This window comes from Esox lucius, chromosome 16 (assembly GCF_011004845.1).
Source record: "Esox lucius isolate fEsoLuc1 chromosome 16, fEsoLuc1.pri, whole genome shotgun sequence".
Taxonomy (NCBI): Eukaryota; Metazoa; Chordata; class Actinopteri; order Esociformes; family Esocidae; genus Esox; species Esox lucius.
This window is the reverse complement of record NC_047584.1, coordinates 10236422-10253715: the sequence shown is the minus strand read 5'-3', so window position 1 is coordinate 10253715 and position 17294 is coordinate 10236422. Positions and strand designations below refer to the sequence as shown.

At 39.8% G+C, this 17294-nt stretch overlaps 1 protein-coding gene across 2 annotated transcripts in view; it reads left to right on the top strand.

Moving 5' to 3' along the window:
• Positions 1-17294, top strand: part of lrp1bb (low density lipoprotein receptor-related protein 1Bb) — a 428510-nt gene that overhangs the window by 320355 nt on the left and 90861 nt on the right. For both annotated transcript variants that reach the window (XM_020055063.3, XM_020055064.3), the window contains 7 exons: positions 4210-4402; positions 5874-5999; positions 8261-8389; positions 8702-8821; positions 10917-11030; positions 12005-12154; positions 12384-12506. In XM_020055063.3, coding sequence (XP_019910622.3) covers positions 4210-4402; positions 5874-5999; positions 8261-8389; positions 8702-8821; positions 10917-11030; positions 12005-12154; positions 12384-12506 — 955 coding nt within the window. The remainder of the gene's footprint in view (positions 1-4209; positions 4403-5873; positions 6000-8260; positions 8390-8701; positions 8822-10916; positions 11031-12004; positions 12155-12383; positions 12507-17294) is intronic.

Sequence of the window (17294 nt, the reverse complement as noted above, 5' to 3'; positions counted from 1 at the left end):
TCCACAGTAGGTATTTTATTAGCCAGGTGATTAGCAGCAGCCTACCTTGTTTTCTCCAGTAGAGTTTCAGAGTCTAGTAGAATCTATGCCAAGGCACATTGAGGCTGTTCTCGCAACTCGTGGTGGCCCAACACCTTACTTAGACAATTTATATTGATTTTTCCTTTCATTTGTCACCTGTCTGTATGTTATAAGAGACTGTCAATTTGAGGTTGGCAAGTAGTATAGATACCCTATTCCCTCTGTGCCAACTGCCTGTCCGTTTCTGTCTCCTCTCTGGACACCCCTGCCTGAATGTGTTTTTACATAATGTGGGATTGCATAACTATTCCCACAATATTCCCACACTATTTGACCTCTTTATTAAGATATAAAAGCAATTCCTACCGAACCAAATCATTGTCTTGGCTTAAACTAGTGGTAACTTCTGTTTACACTGATCTTCCTTGACAATATCTGCAATTTCTCTATCCTCCATCTCCTCACCTCTCATTTTCAATGTCTCTCCTGTGTATCTTTCCACTTTCGTCTTTGTAAGTCAACAAAGGATACTCAGGGTCGATGACTGTATTGATATGAAAGAAAGTCTTTCACAAAATATCATTCTACCCTTGTAATTTACTGTAATACAGCCAAGGGCATAGGAGTTTCTCCACAATGTTAGAAGCAGGTAATTGGGTCCTCCCAAGTAATAACATCAATTTGCAAAAATATCAAATGTGTCCCCAAAAATATCACTGAAATGTGCATGCAAGCTGCAGATGATGCTGAATTACTACCAAATCTTTGCTTTGTATCAAATCTTTGCTTTGAATTTATTTGTATCAATTTACCACTTTTATTTCATGTGTCAGTGGTAGATACGGGACTGCTTTTACTCGAAAGTGGCTTCTGTTTAATCACTCTACCACAAAGATGTGATTGATGAAATGCTGTTGAGATGGTTGTCCTTCTGGCGAATTCTCCCATCTTTGCAGAGAAACTCTGATGCTCTGTCTGAGCTGGTTCTTGGTCACCTCCATGACCAATGTCGTTCTTGCATATGCAGACATGTGTGGGCCTTTGGAGTCTACCTGATTGTAGTCATCTCCAATCATCAAGTTTTAAAGACATCTCAAGAGTGATCAAAGTACACATGTAGTTGAACATAATTTGTAGTGTCATAGCAAATACTCTGAAATCTTATGTATATGAGTTATTTTCGTTTTTCATTTCTTTCTAAATTGGCACAAATTTCAAAAAAGGAAATCTATAACATTTTGAGAAAGTCAAGGATTCTCAATACTTCTAAAGGTTTGGGAGTTTGACAATAAGGTAAAAATACATAAGGCAATTAGAACGCACCCCAAATGAGTGATCTCTCAAACTGTGTATAAGTAGCTTTCTGACACATTTATTGTCAATATGTTCCGTCAGAATACATCTGCCAGTCCCTTCATTCCTCCCCCTCTCTCTCCCTCTCATGATGGCCAGTTGTTTTCCCGGTAACACACTGGGCTCCCTTATTAATCAACACCTGTCCTATTAATCCCAGTTTGTCAGCCGGGCTAATATGATGATGGTTACAAGCCTGTCCCTATTATGTCTGAAAATATAGAGCTCTCAGAAGGCCTGCCTGGTGGCCTCATCATAGAAAAAGACTCCCAAAAGGAGCCGTCTGTTTGATGTATTCCTTCCTCCCTGTCTGTGACACTGCCATTTACTCTGCAAACATCTGGGTTAAGGAGGAACGTCAAGGATGTTGTGTGTGTATGGGTCAACTGGGTGCTTTGAGACGCATAGATTATAGTGTGAATAAAAGTGTGTGAATAAAGTGTGACTAAAAATCTTTTGATTTCCCCAAAAATTATTAAAATGTTCAATTATTTATAACCAGTAACATATTTTATCAAACAAAGGTTGAAGATTCCATCCTAAAACATGCATTCACCCCATTGGAGTGACATAGGCTGCCATCCATAATTATTTTTCAGGGAAGGCCTTGCTTATTTCAGCAAGGCAATTCCAAACCACCTTCTCCACGTATTGCAGCAGCATGGCTCCTTTGTAAACTGCCCTGCCTGAAATTCAGACCTGTCACCCATTGAAGACATTTGGCGCATTATGAAACTCAAAATACGACACAGGAGCCCCCGATCTGTTGAGCTGCTGAAATCCTAGGTCATGCATGAATGGGAATACATTTCACTTTAAAAATTACAGCAATTGGTCTCCACAGTTCCCAAATGCTTACAGAGTATTGTTAAAAGAAGAGGTGATGCAACACAGTGGTAAACATTCCCCTGTCACAACCTTTGAAATGTGTAGCTGGCATTACATGGGCATGTATTTTCCAAAAACAATAACATTTCTCTGTTTCAACATGTGATATGCTGCCTTTTTTCAATTAAATATAGGGATAAAGGATTTGCGCATCATTGCACTCTGTTTTTATGTGCATTTTATGCGGCGTCCCGACTTTTTGGAAACAGGGTTTTATAAGTTAGTTTTTTACACCATCCTTTATTATCTCCAGCACACAAAGAATACTATCAAATAAAATACAAAACCTATTACTAGTATGTATTTCAAGAAGAGAACGACCAATGTGGATTTTTTTAGGGCAGGTTTTTTAAAGATCAAAATGGCTGATCATCTCTGACCACATAATTTTTCTAAACATTACTAAATGCATGGGTGTTTACTTGTCATTTACTGTTGCCTACTACTATCAATACTACAGGGTCAAGGTCTTATATGTCTTAACTTTACTTTGAGGAATTTGGGTTAACTGGCCAGATTTTTTACATTGCCAGCTCAGGGATTAGAATCAGCGACCGTTAACTTACAAGTCAACACATTTGACCAAGACATTAGGAAATAGCAGCCTGTGTCTCTAAGTCATGAATACATTCTTTGTTGCTGGTTGTACCAGCATCGTAATGTGCAATTTTTGCCGGACTGCGTAAGCGGAGCTGGCCAAGAAGAGCGAATGTCTCTTGAGTGACTGACTGAATACACCTTGTTAAATAGCGTAGTGGTTAGAGAAGCGGACCTGTAAACATAGGTCCCAAATTCACATCTCTTCGCAGGCGATGCGAAGTACGCTTTATGAATTATTCCGTATAGACGAAAACTATCTACATTATCGTAAGCCTGAAATTAAACATTTTATGGTTATATTTCGACTGTTTCTGGTGGATTTTCGAAGTACGCATCTGTGCATGCATTTTGGGCCAGGATAGACAAACACATTTGCTGGCTACAACATACATTAGTTACGTTACAGTTAAAACGGCCAGTGGCAAATGCCATACATAGATGCTATTTGTGGTGGAGGTAAACTTAGTAAGAAACATTTTCATTCACAAATGGCTAATTAACTATTAAAACGACCAGTGGCAAAAGAGGATTTGTTCAGGATAGAGACAAGAGGCTATACTGACACCCAGCAAATGTTCAGCTCTGTGGTGTAGTGGTTAACGACACAGCCTTTCATGTGGGCTACCCGAGTTTGGATCTTGAGATGGCACCACTTTCTATTGCGGGCCGGCTAAACTAGGCTTGTCTGGTTTCTTGTTCTAGTCAGCCTGTCCTAACTTTTGGTAAACATCATTTTGTGTTTTCACCATCTATTGGACTTCCACAATGTGAACAAAAAAGTGGTTTAAAGGTGATGATGGAGGGAGCTGTGTATTCTGGTGATATTTTTCCTTATTTTTCACAGATAGCTGCGCACTTTGAAGACAGTTCAACAATTCTTGAAATTAGACACATTTTATTGCCCTTTACAGTGAGGCAGCAACATAAATTAATCTCAAGAAATGAATGATCATTTTCTGAAATGACTGTGAAAGCAACAAAAATAATTAGGGCTTTATAATGATAACTTGGAAACAGTTTGGATTGAAGTAGATTAAAATATTCCTGAATGTCACAAGGGTGCATGGAGAAAATGGGTGTGTTTCTGTACAGCCATTGACAATGCAGTGTTTTGTTCATTTTATAGTGCCATGTATTCAAAGACGTTCTTTCCTAAAGACAATCTGTCATTTCATGTTTAGAAGGAACACATATGAAGCCTTTGAAAATCATGTAATGTAAGTCATGCACAAGGAGTTAGAAAAACTAGCTTTGGCTTGATTTTGATACTAGCCATTAGGAATATAGCATTTTGATATCTGCCGAATGCAGAATGTTTTAATGGTTGTTTTACTTTGTGAATCACAGGTCATCATGAAGTCAGGACCAGGTACTTTCTTTGGCCTGGCTGTTTATGGTGATTTTATCTTCTGGTCGGACTGGGCTCGTCGGGCTGTGCTGCGATCCAACAAGTACACTGGTGGTGAAACCAAGGTGCTGCGTGCAGATATTCCTCATCAGCCCATGGGAATCATCGCTGTAGCAAACGACACCAACAGCTGTGAGTAGTGTTTTCCTTGATGTCACTTCTCTTAGAGGTGAGCAGTTTTTTCCTAAATGTTGCAGGTCTGTGCTGAGGCATCTTACAGGCCCATCTGTTAGTAATGTTTTTTTACACTACTCGCTACTGTTGCTCTGTGTAAATTAATTAATTTAATTTAGATGGTTGAGGGTCTGTGTGACGTTATGTCTTTCCTTTTGGTGTTTTTCCACCTGAAGTTAATGCAATGCATCTGTGAACCAGGGCTTCTTCCCTTGACATGTGAGAATGAAAAACAGTGAGAATGATAAATTAGGATGGTCTTATTTAGATGGGATAGAAGTAAAGCTGGCAGCATAATTAATAAAGATACAGTTCCTGAGCTGGAGAGGGCTATGAAGTGTCACGTACTATGTATCAATTGGTACATTGGAGAAATGACTTCAGAGTCTTCAAACAGCTTGACTCCCTCTTTCAGGGTGCCGTGAATGTCTTTTCCTTCTCATTTATTTCATCACTGCAAATGATCGAAGAACGCTTCTTAACCTCTCCTCATTAACCAAAAGTACGATCACAATCTGCAACGTTTTTAAGGTGAAATGTGCCAATTAGCTGACACTTTTATCCAATGACAGTTACACTACAGGGAAGGCACACAGTGCATGGTAAGCCCGTGAATGTGGTCGTTGGATTGCACCGACAGGAGTACTGTTGTGTTGTTAGGATTTTGCATCCAACTGAGCCAAACGGGACCGCTGTTCTTCTCACATCCAGTTATCCTGCTGGTCTTTTTGGCCCTCTTTAATCGGATGCAAGGCCAAGCCAAACTGGGGGCCTCTAGGAGCTCTTCCAGAGGCCCGCCGAGTCATCCACATCCTCCCTCTCACACCACACACACACACACACACATGCAGGCACACACACTCACCCGCATCAAGCAAACACACACACACACCCACACACCCGCTCACACATCCCTCACAGAGACACAGAGACACTGATGCGTGAATGACAAGCGGAGACTTGGAAGGGAGGAATGCGAAGCTATGGTTCATTTGTCATATGTCTCTCCGGTGAGCAGTGGTGATGCCAGAGCTTTACTGTTTCCCCTCCCTCTGCATCTTTCACTCTTTCTTTATCAGCGAGGATGAAACTATACCTGCTTGTATCTGTCACAATGAGTAACCTAAAGCATCCTTTATGGTATACTAGAGGGAGATTGGAGGTGAGAGCTGGTGGTTAGGAACTTTGGACCTAATATAAACTCTATACTGATTGAGGTTGAGCCGTTTATGACATTGAGTTTAGTTTATTGGTTTATCATGAAATAACTATTAAATAAATCTAAAAACAATTTGTGTTAATCATTCTGCAGTACACTATACTGCATTTATTGCATTCTCAGTTTTTTTCCCCTCTTTTATTTCTATTTAGCATCTGTTGTTGGTGTCCTGTTATGTCTGCCATTTCTCTGGTTGTGTGTTTTTTGCAGGTGAGCTGTCCCCATGCAGACTAAATAATGGTGGCTGCGGAGACCTGTGTCTGTTGACCCCAGAGGGAAGGGTCAATTGCAGTTGTCGTGGAGCACGTGTGTTATTGGATGATAACAGATGCATTTGTAAGTCAGGACATGTTTCTTTTTTTAACCAAACACATATTCAATAATCTTATAATTTTCACAAGAATATAGCTATTTTAGCTAGTTGACACTAGATCTCATTTTGAACTTATAACGCTGCGTAAAATGTAAATAAAAAAAGAATGCAAAGATGTGCAAATCATTTAAACCCTACAGTACATTCAACAGAAAATAGTACAAAGACAACATATCAGATGTTGAAACTGAAAATTGTTATTATTCCTTGAACATGAAAAGGAACCAGGGAAGCCTAGATTGTCCGGCCAGCAATTAAAAGGGATGACTGTTATTGCCCTCGCTGGATTTAAACCGTGGTCTGCAATGTGACAGGCTGTGTCTTTCACCACTATGCCACTAAGCAATATGTGTGTCGAGTGTTGGTAGAGCATCTTGACATTAGATAATTTTATCACGCATTAACATCACACCAAGTTTGAATATTTTGCTAGACACTATTAAGTGTTAAATTGACTAACATTTCATATTAAGCTTACTTACACCACAAATAGCAATCTATGAACTGTATGGCTTTTGCCACTGGCCGTTTTACAGCTTATTACCCAGTAATAGGCTTACTAATATCTAACTTACTACTTGGAATAGTCATGAGAATAGAGCAATTGCTAGCGAGACTGAAGATGAACTTTGCACTGCCAAAGCTATTTAATTTCATGTCACAAAAACTCTCGTTTGTGAATGACATTGATACAATAACTATCAATGTTCAACTATCACTTTTTCGTCAAGTGAAAAGACGAGAGAATTATGGAAACCACTCCTCTTTTACAGTACAAGGGGTTGTGATATATACTGTATTACCCTAAAAAGCATCCATGGATGCATACTTTGAAAATCCACCAGAAATAGTCGCAATGCAACCGTAAACAGTTTCATTTTAGGCTTCCCATAACGTAGCTACTGAAGGTTGTAGCCAGCGAAGGTTTTGTCTATGCTGAACAAATCCTACTGCATAATTTGTTTTGACTGCAGCAAGCCTCTAACACCGGTCGCCTGGATGGCAGTCCACTAAGCTATTTAAATAGGGGTAGTCAGTCAGTCAGGCACTCAATAACTCACTCATTCAGTAAAAGACATGCACTCTTCTTGGTTGGCTCCGCTTACGCAGTTCCACATAAACATATGCCCACTTTGATTTTGATGCCAGCAACACGTTTCAAATAAGCTGGGACAGGGGGGACAAAATATTGGAAATGTTGTGTACAAAATAAGAACATCTCACAAATAATTAGGTAAGTTAACATGATTGGGCATAAATAGAGCATCCCAGAGAGTCTATCAGAAGTGAGGATGGGAAGGGGTTCACCTCTCTGTGAATGACTGCATGGGGAAATAGTGCAAACATTTAGCAATAACATTTCTCAGCATAAAATTGCTAAACGTTTGGGGATCTCATTATCTATGGCACATAATATCATTAAAAGATTTAGAGAATCTGAAGAAATATCTGTATGCAAGGGACAGGTCCGATATTGGATGGCCGTGATCTTCGGGCACTCAGACGGCACTGCATTAAAAACTGATAAGATTCTGTAGTGGACATCACTGCATGGGCTCAGGAACACTTCCAAAACCCATTGTCTGTAAACATAGTCTGTCGCTGCATCCACAAATTTAAGTTAAAACTCAAAGAAACCATACATAAACAAGATCCAATAACGCCATTAGGTTCTCTGGTCCCAAGTCTGGGCATTACGTTCGTTGGTCTCCTCAGTTCCCAAATGCTTACAGAGTATTGTTAAAAGAAGAGGTGATGCAACACAGTGGTAAACATGCCCCTGTCCCAAATATTTTGAAACATGTTGCTGGTATCAAATTTAAAATGTATTTTTCCCAAAACAATAATATTTCTTAGTTTCAACATTTGATATGTTGTCTTTGTACTTTTTTCAATCAAATATAGGTGATAAATGATTTGCCCATCATTCCATTCTGTTTTTATAAGCATATTATGTAATGTCCCAACTTTTTGGATACTGGGTTGTACGATTGCTGTATCTTTTGGCTTTTTTACTGTAGTAGTTCACTACACACTTTCATTACTTTCATTTCATTAGGGACATAGAGTTTTAGGCAGCTGTTATACATAAACACCCAATAAACCTTTTATTTTTGTAGGAAATAGGTATTGTTACAATTACAGCTACAGTAACCCTGGTGGAGCTGCTGCTCAGCGTTTTATATTTGTCTTGGCTAAGCTGTTTTTATATCAACTATTGCAGCACAGAATTCCTCCTGCAACGTCCACACAGAGTTTGAATGTGGTAACGGCGAGTGCATCAACTATCAGACAACGTGTGATGGAGTAGCTCACTGCAAAGACAAGTCGGATGAAAAAATGCAATATTGCGGTAAGGAATTAATGTTAGAATGATGGTACTTCAAAGTCTGCCTTCTGAAATCTCTAATAATTGACAGAAATATAAATATGTATCCACTACTACCTGCAAGCCAGCCTGGTCGTTGACTTTGTGCTGTTAACTAGCCATGTTGCATTCCTGCTGTACCATGGATTAAATCTTTAGAGCGTGGGACTACGCCCATTGTAATATAGAGAATTGTACTACACGCCAGTTGTATAACATGAGAAGAAAGTGACAGCAGCCTAATGGCTCCAATCAGAATTTCCTATTGGAAGTTAAGATGTTCCGTCTTTTCTCCAGAAAACAGGAACTGTAGGAGAGGCTTCAGGCCGTGCTACAACCAACGCTGTGTGGCCAACGCGCTGTTCTGTGACGGGGTCGATGACTGTGGGGATAACTCAGACGAGGCCTTCTGTAACAGTGAGTTTGGATAGACCTCTGTATCTCCTAGTCAATCCTGTCGCCTCAGAAGGCTGGTCCCCGTCTGCTAACGCTCTGTGTGGCGTGTGGTGGGGACGGGGAGGGGATGTAATCCTGCATGTCCGTCCGTCAGCCTGCACGCTTGGCTAAGCCCATCTCTTTAATGAGCCCCAACATCAAATAGCTCCTCGTACTCAAAGACCAAGGAGCACTCCTCAGAGAGTACTGTTTCATAAGAAAGTCAGAAGAAAATGATGTTGGCTACAAATGTTCCCGAAAAGCACGCAAAGGTGGACTTGCTCGAATCTCCGCTGTTTGTTATTGTTATTTTTTTTAAGTGGTATTCCGAATCCACTAAGCTTTCTTTTTCTGGGGCTGTGATTCAGCTCAATGCAGTTAGCCCAAAGGAAAACAAACCTAACATTTTTTAACAGGAACTTAAAGTGCTTTAAACCTGAAAAAAGACAATTAAGAAAAGCAATGAGGCAGCAGTAAGATTCTGTAAAGATGGATGACACACCCCGGGATTGGGTGTCAGGCACATCTAGCTGTAATGTAGTGTTGAAGCATCCAGTCGGTATGGGATTTTAATGACAAATTACTGTATAGCAGCACATTGACTCATCTGGTTAAACAACCATTAAATAAAATAAAAAATAACAACTCTGTTTCCATATCCATTTAATTTAGACCTGTCAACGTTAATTAGCATTGCCAGTTCAGACAGGAAACCTGAGTGGCCATTGGGCCGCCACGCATCAGCTGACGTCGGGGGTTCGCTCCTATCACAATATCTAATTTCATACTGATTATTTCATGGTCAGGTTACCTAATCAGTTCTGATGTGCGCTGGTCTTAGTTGCAAGTGGGTGAAAACCCACCCACCATCCCTGCCTCCACCTGTTTTGTAATGTGTTTCCATCTGTGGGGGATCAGTATTGTACCTTGCTCATTGCCTTGGGGATTGCTATGAATTATATTATGATGTTGATGCTGTTATTAGTAGTACCATACACGCAATCATGTCATGATCCCAGAGGAGCCAAACCTAATGACATTGTATGAATACTGTTGTCACTTTTTTTTTGGTTTAGTTTCCATTTCTTCCATGTATGTATAGAGGACATGGCAACACATAATGAAGACATTAAGAAAATGTGCGGACTGCTTTGCTCGTGCAAGGTGGCCGAAGAAAGTGTGTGAATTGGGGGGGCACAGTGTGCACTTTCAGGAAATGTAAACTAAGTATGGGTTTGGCATGATAATATATACAGCATGGATGGATATCTTGTAGGTAACAACAGCAACGAATGGCTGATTTGGTGATCTGGATTGCTGGGCCTTGTTTTAAAAGCATTGTGAAATGTGATGTGTTACCCCCATCTCCAGTCACCAGAATATACAGTATAGCTATGATGCATTTTACAGGTTTTTCATATTTTACCCACAGACTACTTAGAAGTTAAATCGTGGTCAGTGGGTTATTTTACCCACTAATGCAGCATAGGTTTTCACCGAATTATTAGGACTTTCATACCTTGTGTTTCTTGTGGTGGATTACCTGTTATGTTAATTTGACATTGAATAACTTAGAGATCTTGAAAGATGGCTACCATGTTGCAGGAGAAAATGTAAGCTAGTCTAATAACAAGAAATGGCAGCTGTGAGGCATTTCCTTATTTAGGTTATTAGGCAAATAAACTAAGGCATAAATTGAGATGGATCTATGATAGATAGTGTTCCTGCATCGTCTCCATTTTTAATGTGCATTTTTTAAATGATAGGGCCATAAATGGCTTTCCCATTAATAAAAGGATCATAAATAAGTCTTTAAAAATGTTGATGACTCCTATATCTTTTTTTATTTTTTAAGTTGATATCAAACATGGCCACACGCCAACATGTACACACACACTCAAACAGACATAGACACATACTGTAAACATGATATCCCCTCTTTTGTAAAAAAAGATACCTGTACATTCACTCATCTACCTGGAAAACACTATTAACAACTCTCTCCCCACCTGTCTCTCTCAACCTTCTGAAGATTTAACAGCCTATCTGAAGTGTTCATTTCTTTGACCCTTTTCAGATGTCACGTGTGCGTCGTCTGAATCGTCGTGCCAGGACGGGACCTGTATTTCCGGCTCAGCCTGGTGTAACCAGGTCATTGACTGTGCTGACGCGTCAGATGAGAAACACTGCAGTAAGTGTTACCATGCTAGTACGGTAGCCTCATCCCCAGTGATGGATCTCTTGGGTTCAGTCATTCAGCATTACCAGTGCTAGTGGTTCCTGGGGAGGAGTATTACACTCTAATTTCGCTGCAGATTTCCCAAACGGCCAAACTGGAGAAGGAATGGTGCCCTTTGTGACACATTTTGTGACAAGCAATGATGTAGGCTACTCTAAATGACCTAAAATCTTCCATCTCTGAGGTCTCTTGGTCTTTCACTGTCAGGCCAACCTAAGCTGTACCGATACAATAAAAAAATAGGCTTCTGTTTAAGTTAGATATTCACTGGTTTCCATTTTTATATTTGTAAAGACAATGGCTTTCAAAGTTCATGGCAATGTTTAGAGCACATCAGGACAGCACATTTGAGGTCTGGGGACAATGTAATATTTTTTTTGGTACTGTAGTCTCCCATTCAGAGTTACTGAAAGACATTTCTTGTCACCTTATACAGAAAATCAGCCGTGTTTTACAATATTTCCATTGTGATTGTGAAGTAAAAAACTGATATATTTCAACAAAACACCTTTAGAACAGTCCTACTCCATACTTTAAATACAGCATGAATATTTCTAGTGGAAATGTTATGAAATAAGCTACGTGAACACTTCTCCCTTGCGCAAAATGCTGTCGTAAGCTTATGTTGCAATAGCCCTATTCACGTACACTATAAGTGCAGCTCAAACCAGATAAGCACAGGCAGACAATGAATAGAGATGGATTATTAGTATATACCATCAGGTTAAATATTAATTCAGATTTGGTTGGTATAAGCATGGAGTAGGGCCTACCCTAAAGAAATGTTATGGTAGTTTATTAAACAGGTAAACAATTAACTTAATTTACTTGTTAATGTTACCTTTACCTGTGCATACCATACCTATGTGTTAGTGACTGTTTGGGAATTTGTAATAGCTGTTGTTTAGTTATATGTGCTTCTGTAGACCACACAGACTGCTCTGACTTCTACAAACTGGGTGTGAAAGAGAAAGGCTTTATCAGCTGTAACTCAACCTCCATGTGCATCCACCCTTCCTGGATCTGTGATGGAGCCAATGATTGTGGAGATTACGCAGACGAGACCAACTGCCAGGGTGAGTCTTCGTCTCATCTCTCCCGACACATTGAGGAAGTCAGCTACAATTTGTGAAGACTCACAGAATCATAAAACTTAGATTTCATTTTCGAAAGTGATTAAGGGCACCAGAATTAGCGATTCTGAGAAATCGTAGGGAAAAGATAATGGCCCGAATCATTACTGAATCGCCAGTGAATCACCTCCTTTACCCAGATGGCCCTTTCCCCCATTGTTGTGTGTCCCAGTTTCCCATGGGCAGAAGTGTGAAGAGGGTCACTTCGCATGCCCCAGCGGCAACTGCATCTCAAGCGTGTGGCTCTGTGACGGACAGAAGGACTGTGAGGACGGGGCTGATGAGTTTCAGTGCGGTAAGGCTTCACTATGTAGACAGGCCACAACATTACGACCAGACGGCGTCTCTGAATAACACATTTGCACATTCATTTCATTACATGGACAGGAAGACGGTGACTGGGCGGATGAGTGTCAGCTTTGCCACTGTATATTTGTTGGCCCACGTGGGTTGAGACATTCCATCACGAAGAGGCCGTTATCGGTGGGCTCTTCTGAAGTATTTTTAGACAGCCACAGGGGGCCGCACATCCGCGGTTTGCCGTGACAAATCAGCAATGATTAGAGTAATTTGTACGTCATGTCAAAGAGCCATGTCTTTGCTTCATATTCTGTTGTTGTTCCTCATTGTGCCATTAATTGCCTTTCCAAGCTGATCTACAACCCTACTTGTGTGTGCTAGCGTACCACCAGCTCAGAATTTCTAATAGATCCTCTTTTAAAGGACATTGTGTTTTTTTCTGGCTTTCAAAAGCATATTCTCCCTCTTGTGTGTAGCGATGAATTAATTAGCCATCAGTCATTCTGGATTGTTACCAGTGATGGAAGCATGTGGTTCACTGGGAAGTGGCTGGCATCTGAAGGGATGACACTGATGTTCTCCCACACAGAACATTTCACACTAAACCCCGCATATGGAACTCTCCAACCGGCGAAGACGAGCACACTTCTTGCCCAACTCATTGATCCGCTGTAATGTATGTGCAGCTTACCATGACGAAGTAAAGGTCCGTCCAATTAGACAGATTATAATTGAGTTGTGGTCTGTGTAAATATAATTTGCTTTTCAAACCAATTACTTATTTATGCATACTGTTTACGTCTCACTGAGTTTGCCATCAAAGCAAAGAAGATGAACGTTTGACTGCCAGAAAGGTGATATTTCTTATCGTTACTTGCATCACATATAGGCTTTTGATTAATAAATTCTATAATAAAGCTACTGAGGAGGAATTCATTAACTTTGCCACAATAGCCAAACAACAATGTCAAACATGTTGAATCTCTTGAAGAGGAAGATCATGCTTCCTTATTGAAATTCAGTGAATGAGAGGATTGTCTAAGTCAAAGTTTGTTAACCATGTTTACTGCTTAAAGGTGGTGTATCCATTTATTTTTACAGCCCATGTTGCCACTTATGTCTTGAGAATGTCATATTTTGTCATTGATTTGAGCTTAAATTGAATTGCAGTGTTCAATTTAATATTTGTTTTACTGACATCAGACAGTTAGTAGTTTCATAGCCACAACATTTATTGCATTTATTTACATTTTTTGTAAGGACATTAAGTCTCGTAAATGAACTGTAGCGCCACTACAAGTTGAGCAGAATAATACTGCTGTCTAAATGGCATTACATTTGTTAGATATGTCGTATCGACATTTTCATGAAATATACATTTTAATAAATTGCCCCATGAAAAAGCCATAGCTATTGATAATCTGAAACTGAAGGACAAAGATTAAAATAAATTCAAGGTATTTCACAACTGATTATAGATGAAATATTTGTCTGTCGTTGGAAAACGATTGATGAGCTTTCCCTGTACAGTGAAATACCACTGAAGCTATGAAAGATATGAAATCTTAGCATCTTGAGAATGTCATTGGAAAATGTCTTTCGAGCTTCCTCCATACTGTGAAATACCACTGAAACCTAATATATGAAATATGAGCCTCTCAAGAATGTTTTTTTTAGATATCCGAGAGAGGCAGGCATTTGATCTGTGTCTTCAAGGGATGGTGGCTCTGTTAGTCAAATTAATCTATATATGAAGATGTGTTCCTGTCTGTTTCTCCTTCACATACTGTAGGCATTTATGTCCAGTTCAACAGTATAAGGCTTCTGTGAAAAGCAGTGTGATCTTGTTTGGAAAAGCCTCCTAAATATTTCGTACCAAATAAAAACCTAAAGTTTGTTGTAATTCCACTGCCTCTTCGACTGTACAAATAGTTCTGTCACATAAACTAAGTGTAAACTCTGGTCTGGGCACCTATGCTGTAGCCAACAGCTCATAAATAATGTGTATAAACTACATACTGTGTGTAAACTACATAATGTGTGTAAACTACATACACTGAAGAGCGAGGATTACTTACTTATCTTGTATCATTATGTCAGCAGAAGATAATTTCATTAGAAAACAAGCTCAGGAACAGGCAGGAATGTGAGATTGTTGACGTGCTGTACGCTGCCTGCTGTTACCTACTTGGCTACCTGCCAAACTTTTTTCGAATTTACTCTATATAAACTAACTGGTCAACATTCTATTTTGAGAGTTTTACCAACGCAATATTTTTATCTGTTGACCTCTTACCCAACTTTACTACACCGGGACTCTTTTTGGACATAATTAACGGAACAACTCACCCCTGAACACCCGAGGCTAAGTATCATTACAATGCCTTATCACTGTAATTGTTGTAGCTACAACACGGAGGAGAACTATTGTCTTCAGTTAAAGATAGCAGAGTTAGAGTCTCGGCTTCTGACGCAAATGTCAGGCAAGGATTATGCTAGTGTAGAAATAAAAAAAACAGTGTCAGTGCCACCAGGAAGAAACAATAGTTTTTTAGCCCCCCGGCACTGCTCCTGCAGCCGGGCAAGAACTTTCTCTTGGTCACAGGGAAACAGTCAGAGGTTACGAAGCAGAACATAGCATCAGCGTGTAAACTAGCTAGAAATATGTGTCGGCATCGAGTAATTGTCTCTGGCCCCCTCCCAGCTAGGGTTGGTGACGAGCTCTACAGCAGACTTGCGCAACTCAATCGCTGGCTGAAAACGGAGTTCTGCCCGTCGCAGGAGGTAGAGTTTGTAGATAACTGGCTTTCTTTTTGGGACTCTCCCAGAAATAGGGCCAGGCCTGATCTGCTGAGGAGTGACGGACTCCATCTGGAGTGGTGCTCTTCTTTTATCTAGGAACATTGACAGGAGTCTCACTCCTATAGCCTTAACATGAGATAGGGTGCAGGTCAGGCCGCAGGCTGTTAGCCAGCCTGCTAGCATAGTGGAGTCTGTCGATAGCATAGCCAGAGTAGTTAGTACAGCTTTACATATTGCCACTGTGACTCGTTCCAGGCTGAGAAAAGTTAAACAAGGTAGTGCTAACAAAAACAACCTTATTAAGATAAAGTCTTCCTCCACCTCGGTCACAAATAAAAATGACTGTATCACCTGGCATCTCAAAATGGGACTCCTAAATGTTAGATCCCTTGCTCCAAAGGCAGTTGCAGTAAATGAATTAATCTCTGACCATAAACTAGATATTATTGGTTTATGTGAAACGTGGCTAAAGCCTAATGAATTCACTGCCTAAAATGAGTCCTCTCCTCCTGGTTATACTAGTGATCATATCCCTCGTGCATCCCGAAAAGGAGGGGGTGTCGCTAATTTTTATGACCGTAAATATAAGTTTACTCTCAAGCATATAACTGAGTTTCATTCGTTTGAAGTTTTACTCATGAAAGTTAACCAGGCCGATAACTCGTTTTACATAGCTACTATTTATAGGCCCCCCGGGCCATACACAATGTTCCTCAATGAGTTTCCAGAATTCTTGTCTAACCTTGTAGACATGGCAGATAGTATTCACATTTTGGGCAATTTCAATATTCATATGGAAAAGTCCAATGATCCTCTTCAAAAAGCCTTTGAAGCCATAATTGACTCAATGGGTTTTATCCAACATGTCTCAACACATTGCCACAATCACACCTTAGATTTAGTCCTGTCACGAGAAATAGATATTGTAGATCTAATAATTTCCCCCTAAAATCCTGGATTATCGGATCACTGTCTTATTACATTTACCGTTAAAACAAGAAATCCACTTGCTCCGCAAACAATGAGTTTCAAAAGCCGTACTATAAATTCTCGGACTACAAATAAATTCCTTGATATTCTTACAAGTTCGCTCATTAACAACAGAGTGAATAAATATGTAAACGATCAAATCGATGATCTGAACTCGACACTGCAAAATACATTAGACAGAGTTGCACCACTAAAAACTAAAGAAATACGCAACAAGAAACTTGCTCCCTGGTACACAGACAATACTAGAGCACTTAAGCAAGCCTCCAGAAAATTGGAGCGAAAGTGGCGCTCCACCAAGTTGGAAGTATTTAGACTAGCCTAGATAGACAGTACACTACAATACCGAAAATCACTCACATCTGCTCGAACAGCTTATTTCTCCAACCAGATTGAGGAGAACAAAAACAATCCAAAATGTCTCTTTGATACAGTTGCAAAGTTAACAAAAAAGCAAAGCTTAGCAAGTGAAGTGGGTCTTCACTTTAGTTGTAATGAATACATGAACTACTTTGATGAAAAGATCATCACCATTAGAAAACAAATAACTGACTCCTCCTTAAATAGTTATGGTCCTCAAAATATCAGTTGTCCTAAAAATGTCCTGAACCTCCCTGATCAGGTGTCAATGGGGACACTTGAAATGTTTGATCCTGTATCGCTTGACACATTCACTAAATTTGTAATGAGTTCTAAACCCACAAATTTACAACAAAATTACTTAAGGAGCTATTTCATGTACTAGGTCAGCCAATGCTGAACATAATAAATTGCTCCCTTTCCTCCGGATGTGTACCAAACTCACTAAAAATAGCGGAAATTAAGCCTCTTCTAAAAAAATCTAATCTGGATCCCGACATATTAAAAATTCCTCTCAAAAATTCCTCTAAAAAATATTAGAAAAATGTGTTTCCCAACTGAATGCCTTCCTAAAGACAAATAACATTTATGAAATACTCAAGTCCGGTTTCAGATCCCATCATAGTACTGA